The sequence below is a fragment of the Pyxicephalus adspersus genome, chromosome 12 (genome assembly GCF_032062135.1).
Source record: "Pyxicephalus adspersus chromosome 12, UCB_Pads_2.0, whole genome shotgun sequence".
NCBI classification, from domain to species: domain Eukaryota; kingdom Metazoa; phylum Chordata; class Amphibia; order Anura; family Pyxicephalidae; genus Pyxicephalus; species Pyxicephalus adspersus.
Window position 1 is genome coordinate 4,521,595 of NC_092869.1, and position 10,509 is coordinate 4,532,103.

Here is a 10,509-nt window from a genome sequence, read left to right on the forward strand (position 1 = left end):
GAGAAACATATGAGAAGTTCTGAAGTACAGAAAGAGAACTCCAGAAAAGACGAGAAACATATGAGATGTTCTGAAGTAAAGAAAGAGAACTCCAGAGAAGAGGAGAAATGTATGAGAAGTTATGTAGTAAAGAAAGAGAACTCCAGAGAAAAGGAGAAACATAAGGGAAGTTCTGAAGTAAAGACAAAGAACTCCAAAAAGCGGAGAAACATATGGGAAGTTCTGAAGTACAGAAAGAGAACTCCAGAGAAGAGGAGAAACATATGAGAAGTTCTGAAGTAAAGAAAGATAACTCCAGAGAAGAGGAGAAACATATGAGAAGTCCTAAAGGAAGGAATGAGAGCTCCTGAGAAGAGGAGGAACACTCGAGAAGCCCCGAAAGAAAGAATGAGATTTTCTGAGGAAAGTAGAAGCACATGAAAAGTTCTGAAAGAAAGAAAGAGAACTTCAGAGAAGAAGCACATAAGAAGTTTTGAAAGAAAGAAAGAGAACTCTAGAAAAGAGAGGCAACACAGAAGTTCTAAAGGAAGGAAGGAGAACTCCTGAGAAGAGGAGCAGCACATGAAAAGTTCTGAAGAAAAGATTTGGAACTCCTGAGAAGAGGAGCAGTTCATGTGAAATAAAGAATGAGAGCTTCAGAGAAGAGAAACAGAACATAAGAAGTCCTGAAGAAAAAAAGGGAGCTCCAGAGAAGAGGAGCAGCATATATAAAGTCCCAAAGCAAGAAGAGAAAAGAGGAGTCGCACATTAGATGTTCTGAATGAAAGAAAGAGAAATCCTGAGAAGTGAAGCCACACATAAAAGTTTGCTAGAAAAGTACAAGAGCACTTGAGAATAGCTTGCATAAATATCTGATATTGTTTTCCTCCATCAGAAACTAGGTCACTTCCTGCTGCATCCCAAGCACACTGTATATCTTACCATAAACTTTGAGGTCATATTTGCAAGATATTTCTGATCTGCCATTTTTGATGGTTATGTCGTACCGGCCTTGATTCTCCCTCTGAAGCTGTAGAATCTCGAAAGAGGATTTTTCCTTGTTGTATGTGAATCTTGCATCAGGGGATATTGTGGGCTCTCTGAGTCTCTGATTATAAATCAGCAGGCTTTCTCTTTTGTTTTTATCAGTCAACTGCAGCGTCAGGCTTTCAGATTCAGGTTCAAAAGGTACTGATTGAAAGGTAAAACGCTGTCCAAGGGTTCCATTTAATCTAATGACCGAGTCACTGCATGCAGACAGCAAACCTTGATGAAGAAAATACTTTGTCAGGTGGGGTCTATTCAGTGTAATGATTCCAAAAGCAATGACAACTATGTAATGTTCAAAAACTCTTATCCAATAGGATGTCACTTTATGACAGATAGACCAGGTACCACATGGACCAGAGTCCATTCATACAGAATAAGAACAGTTACCGAGAATTACACCCGGGGTACAGAACATGAGAAGTAGTACTGTGCAGAGTCCATTCATACAGAATAAGAACAGATACCAAGAGTTACATTTGGGGTACAGGACAAGAGAAGTGGTACTGTGCAAAGCCCATTTATACAGAATAATAACAGATACTGAGAATTACACCCAGGGTACAGGAAAAGAGAAGTAGTACTGTGCAGAGTCCATTCATACAGAATAAGAACAGATACCAAGAATTACACTTGGGGTACAGGATAAGAGAAGTGGTACTGTGCAGGGTCAATACATACAGAATAGGAACAGATACCGAGAATTACACCCAGAGTACAGAGCAAGAGAAGTGGCACTGTGCAGAGTCCATACATAGAGAATAAGAACAGATACTGAGAATTACACCTGGGGTACAGGACAGGAGAAGTGGTACTGTGCAGAGTCCCCACATACAGAATAGGAACAGATACTGAGAATTACACCCGGGGTACTGGACAAGAGAAGTGGTACTGTGCAGAGTCAATACATACAGAATAAGAACAGATACTGAGAATTACACCCGGGGTACAGGACTAGAGAAGTGGTACTGTGCAGAGACCATACATACAGAATAAGAACAGATACTGAGAATTACACCCGGGGTACAAAAAAAGAGAACTGCTACATATAGAATAAAAACAGATGCGCTTGTATACAGTTCAGGAGTTAAGAAGACACAAGAGATAGCAGGCATCAGACCGTGTCTACAGGTTTAGATATTAACACAAAATATAAATACAAATAAAATTCATGCAAATTCAATATTCACACACAATAGGCACCTAGGCACCAGTTTGATGGTCATTATTACATAGTTTGCGGCTATATCAGCCTGTACTGTACTGTGTGACTTTGTACCCATTTGTGAGATCACAGACTGATGATGGATGAGAAGCCCTGGATCACAATTAGTGTTCTAATTCATCCCAAAAGTGTTCAGTAGAGTTAAAGTCAAGGCGCCATGTTGGACACTCAAGTTCCTCCTTAATAAACTGGTCACACCATGTCTTCATGGAGCTGGCGTTGTATAAAGGGGTACAGTCATGGTGGAACAAAATGCCATTAAAGGTTGTTATTGTCTTGGCTGAAGCATGAACAATACACTTTAATGGTAACTCCCTGGAATTCAATGACTTCTATATAGATTTGTACATACTTTTGCCATGTAATGGTAGGACATTTGGTAAGGTGCCTACAACCTGTTTGTCTATATGGTGTACAGGATGACTTGTGACTACTCTAGATCCTACAAGTTGATTTTCCAGCACAACTACCTCAATTCAATAAAATAAGAGTAAAAAAAAACTTACCAAAACAGCTGTAAGCTATAAAGCAGATAATGAAGAAGTAAAACATAATTCTATATTTTGGTTGTGTTGTCTTCCTGTGCAGCTTCAGGTCTGACACAGTCAGCTTTACATCCTTTCATCGCCTTCGGGTTGCTGGAACATGAAAATTGAATTTCCTACACATCTGCTGCGTACACAAAATATTTGTTTTAAGATGTTGTCTCTCCGGAAATAGAAATTCGGGTATTACATTTTGATGTGGTTTAAGAAAGCTTTTTCATTTGGTACCTATGTTACATGCGTATGTCATGCAGCCAAGTTTAAGAGTAAGTCCGCCCCATAATCCTTTGGGGTGAAGAGGGGCAAAGTTTTTGTTTTTTTCATGGGTCTTTCCCAGTTTCAGAGCTGACACAGCCAAGTTTAGGAGGTCCAAGAGTCTACTAAGGGTGGACTCCTGCCACCCTTAATGGAGAAGTTCATTGAGGGGGTGGAGATATTCTTTTTATTGAAGATCTAATTCTGTTCATCTCCAGAGACTTAGAAAGTACATAACAAGAACTTAACAAAAACCATCCCTCTCCAGTTCAATGAAGATTAAATACCCCATGTAGCTTTGGTGGACACTTGGGCACCACATCACAATGAGCTTGTTGGACTTTCCAAACAACCATGGCCTTTAATGTGACTATAGCATTATGTACTTTTCTGAAAAGACTTTCCACAATAGTTTGGAGGATATTTGCGGGACCATGTGTCCATTTGTGAGGTTGGGTATGATGGTGAATGAGAAGATCTGGCTCACAACTGGTGTTCCAATTTCTTCTAAAGGTGTAGAAGGTTTGAGGTTATGGGTGGGGAACTCAAGTTCCTTCACACCAACACTGATCAAATAAATTCTAGCTCAGAAAAGGGCCTTCTAAATGTCTTTGTAGACTGCAACATTATTAATATTCTTCAATGGAATCAGTGGAAAAAGGAGAACAAGTACCAGGTCGGCTTTTATGGAAGTATTACAGGTGAACCTGTAAGAGTGCCGGCCTCTTGTATAAGCCATATCAAATAACGGGCAAAGTGAAGGATAGAAGAGGGAAAAGAGAAGCTTTTAAAGGCACCGTTATAACTGATAAAAAAATAAACTTTATTTTGATGATTCTTGTAGCCATTTAGAATCCATCTCATCAGGCAGAAAATGAGCTGGGATGCAGATGCCTGCTACATATTCTAATACTTCATCGTGTGAAACATAAGATAAGATACAGTTTGATGTAACTTTTCCCCTTCATGGGAGGTGAGGACTCCCTACAACTGTAGAAGAAGGTGCAGCTTTCGTAAAATTCTTCTTCTTCATCCTACCCCTAGTTCAAGATAGGGACACATAAAGAACTATGAATAATTACCATACTAGGAAGAAAAGATTATCCGAACACGAAAAAATTCCTACTTTGACACGGAACTCAATGCTACATTTTTGTTATGGTTCACAAATTCCCCCTTAACAGGATATGAAATATTTTTTGCAACAAGGATCTCCACCAATCTACACCAATACCTGCAGTAACCTAATCAGTAATGGGATGCTATTTTTGAATAGTCACCGAAATTATCAACATAGAAAATAATATACACACACATGCCGTTTTTGGGTCTAACTATCTCTGATATCCCCCGATGAAGCCGATCTAGGTGAAACGCATCGGGAATGGGACTTGTTGTTTGACTTGGAAAATATCTTCCATAACTGTGTGTATAAACAAAAAGGTTTTGAGTTGACCATATTCGGCTGTTTTTAACTAAATTGTATGTATTGTATTCCTACAAAAACTGATTAGATTTTAAATATCTGTGTATATAGATAATTACAAAATAAAGTTTATTTGTTTATCAGTTATAATCAGTGTCTTTAAAAGCCTCTATTTTCGCTCTTCTATCCTTCCCTTTGTCCGTTATTTGTTATTCTTCAATGGAAACCTGAACCAAGCGAAGTAGGGTTAAGGTCGGGGTTCTGCTCCTCCACACCAAACGGGCCAAACCATGGTTTTATAGTCTTGCCTTTGTGTACTAAGGCACAATTTGGGCCAGATTGAGGCAGGACAGCTAGGTGTGGAGGGTGCAGCTAGGGTTTGATTGTCTCCATCTTCTGTATTGTCCAGCCATGTCTTGTCAAACTAACAGGAGAGGAAAAGTGTATTACAGCAAACACAATACTTCGGGATGTCATGGTGGCTAGTACTGGCCTAGCAACATTAGACTTCTTGAGTCTGAGTATCTCTGGTTTTCCTGAGATACTAAACTTACATTGTATCGTATTATTGATTGGCTCCACATCTCATCAAATCTTCCTCTTTGGCAGGTTTCTCTCCTTTGAGATGTCCACTAACCTGCTAGATCTGATTAGAGGTCCGTACTTCAGCCCTGGAGAATGATATCTGGCAGGTTTCCATGCAGGAAATGGTGCCTTCCTGCTTTTTATTAAAAAATAACAATAAGTCACCTTTGTTCTCGCAGAGACATCAGTGTTTTCATCCGAGAGGGTCTGTGCTAAAGAATGCACATTCTGGGGATGGTGGTACTTCTTTTCCTGTTGCCTCTATGGGGTAGGTAAAATGTATTTTGCAATTATCGGTGGTCTGCTCTTCTGGTCCCGATGGTCTCCCATTCCCTTATAAGTGGTTCTTCTTTTTCGTTTGATGTATAGATCTGTTTTATTTGCAAATATATTAACAATTTAAAACCAAACACTACACAACTCATTATGAGTTTAATTTTACCATTCTCCAACTTTTACCAATCAAAGGTGCTTTTTAATGGGAAATAACCTGATTTGGAACATTTTTTAAATTTGTATATTTTTTAATTAAATTGGAGAAAAAAATATTTGCAATCTTGTAGTAGGCAGGCAGGTTTTTCCAGCATAATCAATCAGGATTTTCTTGGGTTTATTGAAAAAAGCAATTTATGCCTTAGTTATTTAAGCCTTTAATAATTTGTTGTGTATAAACAGATTAACTATATTGAACCTTCTGATATAATTGGGACCCACTATATGGTTAAATAAACGTATTCAGTTGGCAAACTTTGCACTGGGTTTATTTTCCTACAAAATGTATTTACCAGATATGTATTTTAAAGGCAAAAGTGTTTTTTCAATTTGATAATATTTTTACATTAACCAGCACTACATTGGATACCAAAGTATATTCATTTTTAATTTGTTTCATTTACCAGGACAGTTAATTGGTGATTTGAATTCACAAAGTTTTCTTTAAATGACAAAAGGTCTATTAAGGAAGAAAACTAAATATATAAATATATATATATATATATATATATATAAAATAATAAATACATATTAGAAATTGCACTCATATTTATAAATAAATATAAATAATATATATTTACTTTACTGGTATAAATCTACATATATTTAAGTATACATAAAATATTCATATATTTTGCTCCAGTACTTCTTTAACATAGAAAGCATCAAACAAGTAAAAAGAAAAGAAAAAAAAAGTAATTTTTAAGTTCTATTTTAATGATTTATAAAGGTATTTTATTTTTTTTTATTATTTATTTATATTTATTTTATTTCTATTTTAGATTTATTTTATTATATATGTATTTTATTTTCAGTATTTTATATATAAAATACATATTTAATAAATGAATCATGGAATAAAATAGATATATAAATCAAGGTTAAAATAGGACTTTTTTGTACTTGCTTCAGTGACTTTTGTGTTAAAGAATTACTGAAGCAAGTTTAACAAAAAAATTTTTTTAACAAAAACAAAAGTAATTTTTTTTTACTGATAAAGAATCACTGAAGCAAGTTTAACAAAAAAAGGTTAATTTTATTTGCTTCAGTGACTCTTGTGTTATATTAAACAGGAATTGGTGACAACAGTTCCGATAAACAGATTGGTTGTCAATCATATGGCGGCTCCTAGGTGCAGAGACGCAACTGAATGTTATAGAAGGTCCATGCTTGGCCCATTACTGTTTATCTAATAAAAATCAACATTTTAGTCTTGATAAATACCCAGGTCATAATCAGTTGTACCACGTACCTAACATTCAAATACAATTTCCAAAAAAGCATAGAAGAACTGTTTAGGTAGAATAAAACTGCAAAATGATTAAAACATGATAAAAAGCTGTAAAACTGCAAATATGCCATCATTTTCATAAAATCAATGTGTGTTGTGTAACTCTATGCGTTTCACGTTATAATTAAGTCTATTATAGACATTCCATCATATTAGAAATGTTTAAATTATGTTACACTTAAATCATAAATTCCTATGTAATGTACGTCTTTAATATTGGTATGTATATCACTGACTATTTTGGTCCTGATTTATCAAGCTGCAACAGCATTTAGATCATGTTTGGTTTAAATGCAGACATGTTTAAGCCAAGGCATTTGGTTTTCTAATCTCTAATGAAGTTCTTTTTAACTTATTCTTAACATTAGCATATAAATCATGTGACTCAATTGTTAGGCATTTGCCTGGAACACGTTCCTCCACCATGGAATCCCAGAGAACTAATTTCCTTTTGTGAGAATTCCCTGACATCTTATAGTTAAAGTGAGCCATGGGGGGAGGGGGGGGGGCGTTAGAAGTTATAACTAGACCCCGGTTTTGTTTTACATGTGTTATTTAACATACATTCAGGAAAGGATCCCCATAAAGCCGTCAGATAATGATTTCATCTTTTAGCCATTTCTACAGGAAACAATATACTGTTTCCATTTATTGTTGGATATCAAAGGACCAGCAAATGGCTTTTCCAGCTAACACTTCTTACAACCTGGTTTACTGTAATAATTTGGAACAAAATGCAATTAGTTGCAGTGTATCCAAAATCAAAACTTTTTTTACAGTAGTAGAATCCCTGACAGATCCCAGATATTGCTGGGAGTTATAGAAAGTATGCACCAAAAAGTCTAGATAGATTTGGATATGAAAAAATCATGAAGCACAGGAAATCTGCGAAATGCGTGGGGTAACAATTTAAATCATAACAATTTTGAAATGGGTGATGGCCTCTGGCCTCATGAAGATGCCTCTGGCATTTTCACGAAAATTTCTTTAAAGTTCCGATGGGTCCGCAAAATTTTGGTGAAATTTCGCGAAACCATCGTAAATCTCTATAGGAGGATTATCGCGGCTCCATTCATAAATACAGCCGTGGGAATCCTCCTGTCAGAGCGAGTCACGTGGCTTGCATTTATGAATGAACGCGGCCGTGGGAAAAATCAGAGGATTTTTCCCACCCTGCAATCATTCATGAGCAACCAGCTGTGAGACCCACACTGTGTTCCTGGATAGAGAAACTTTATCTATGAACACATAGCACACGGCTGCAACAGCAATCAGGTGGGTAGAGCTGCTCCGCTCCCCTGATTGCTGTTGTCGCCCTGTAGTATGTGTTCCTGGATAAAGTTTCTCTATCCAGGAACACAGGACTCAAGATCAATCAGGTTAGTCTTGCAGGTTCCAAAAATTCGGTCTCGCCGGACGAACTTACAAAGGCCGTTCCCGCCTACATCTTTGGTAAGCGAGAAGGGCCCAATTCACTCGCTCATCCTTATCCACCAAGCCTATGGTCTTTTTAGATCAGGTGGAGTCTCTCAGCCATTTGCTTCCTCCCTTATTTGGACGACTACAAATAAAGAAACAAGGGTTGGGTGCACAGTCAGGTTTGGCGTTGCTGGTCTATATGTAATATTTCTGCACCCTCTCCTCCTGATGAAGCAGCTTGTTCATTTGCGAAACGCGTAGTGTTTAATTCAGTGGTAATTGTTTTGGAACAGCTGATGTTTCATTGTCAGTAACTTTTATCTAGCAACAAATGTTGATTTTAATATTTTATTATTATGTTGCAAATAAAGGTCATTGGTTTATTTTAAATATATGTGGTTAATGCCTTTAACATCCCCTTAAGGAACATATTTGAATCTCTGTTAATAAATTTATGTTTTTAAAGATGCCTTCAAAAAAACATCAAAGAAAATTTTTCACTGATAGCTGACGATTTCATCACCTCAACCAGAGGGCCTGGTTTGAGGTCCAAGTCATAGGGGGTCACATTCTGGCCAATATGGGGGTCTACACGAAGCTGGTGGACTATAGGTTGGGTTTTAAGAAGCAGGCATGGCAGCTTTGTGTGCTGGTAGAAGCTGATGCTCTTCAGCAGATTCCATAACCCCCTCACTGCCTCTCAAGACTATAGGATGTTGGTGCTTAGGAATGGTTGCAACCAAACACCCAGAAGACCTTGGGGTTACAAAAACATTCTATGTACTATGTCTATGTTGTGTGTCACCAGGTGTCCTGTCCAACCCGGTCCTCCAAAAACTTCATGCATCCCACGGGAGCTTTGCTGTGTTTCGGGTGAAACTTCCAGCAAATACAGAACTGAACAGCATCTTCTGGGCTGCAAACAAGACAGGCAACATGCAAACCATGGCCATTACTTGGCCCAACAAACTTAAAGTAGTTGATGAAAGATTGTCCAAACGGCTGAGCTTCCAAGATGGGGGACTCTCCTTAATCCTGAGTGACCTGAGAGAAGAAGACAATGGGATTTATGAAGCTAAGATATTCAGCACTGGGGACACCACATATTTGTACTTTCATCTGCAAGTTGTTAAGAGCCATGACGGGGGTAAGGAGATACAGGCATTTGGCTAGGGCACTGTTATTTTGGGGCATCTTTTTCCTGTACTAATTAAATGTATAAAACACATAGCACAGTGTACAGAGAAGGGTTGTGAGGAGTATTTAACATACAGCATAGTGTACAAAGAGGAACTCTGTGGAGTACATAATATTAAGCTGAGTGTGTGGAATATAACCACATAGAATATAGAACATACAGCGCAATGTATACAGAAAAGCCATGTGGAACATTTAACATATAGCAGAATGTAAATAGAAGGGCCATGTGCAGCATGTAACATACATACAACACAGTATATACAAAGGAGCCATGTAAAGCATATAACATACAGCACAGTATATACACAACAGCCATATAGAGCATATAACATACAGCACAGTGTATTCAAAAGAGCCATATGGAGCATATAACATACAGCACAGTATATACACAACAGCCATATACAGCATTTAACACACACCACAGTGTATACAAAAGAGCCATATAGAGCATTTAACACACACCACAGTGTATACAAAAGAGCCATATGGAGCATATAACATACAACACAGTGTATACAGAAAAGCCATGAGAAAATTATGATGGGCAGCATAATGTATACACAAAGTGCCAGGTGGAGCATATAACATACAGCATAGTGTATTGATAGAAGCTGAGTATAGTATATACTCTACTGCATAAAGAGGAGCTGTGTTGAGTATTTAATGCACAGCAAAGTGTACAGAGAGAAGCTATGCAGAATATATAATGTACAGCACAGTGTGCCAAGAATGTTTTCTGGAGTACAAGATTGTATATAACCTACAGCACAGTGTACCTAAAGGAGTTGTGAAGAATATAATATGAATCACAGTGTGTAGAATGGACACATGTGGAGTATATAACGTACAACATAGTGTACATATAAAGTCAAGTGGAATACAAATTTGTATATATAATACACAGTGTACAGAGTGAAGATGTGTGGAGTATACAACATACAACACAGTGTACAAAGTGAAGTTGGAGTAATTGCTCTACAGTGGTTTACATAGTAAGCATTGAACAATGCAAGGTTCTGTGTAAGAGCTCAGTGTGGAACAG

General features: G+C 37.3%; 1 protein-coding gene across 1 annotated transcript in view; it reads right to left on the bottom strand.

The window, feature by feature from the left end:
* Positions 1 to 3,176, bottom strand: part of LOC140342121 (signaling lymphocytic activation molecule-like) — a 12,688-nt gene extending 9,512 nt beyond the window's left edge. The window contains exons 1-2 of the mRNA XM_072428187.1: positions 2,758 to 3,176; positions 922 to 1,245 (exon numbers count right to left, since the gene is read on the bottom strand). Of these exons, the coding sequence (XP_072284288.1) occupies positions 922 to 1,245; positions 2,758 to 2,803 (370 nt within the window). The 5' untranslated portion in view covers positions 2,804 to 3,176. The remainder of the gene's footprint in view (positions 1 to 921; positions 1,246 to 2,757) is intronic.
* Positions 3,177 to 10,509: the final 7,333 nt, after the last annotated feature.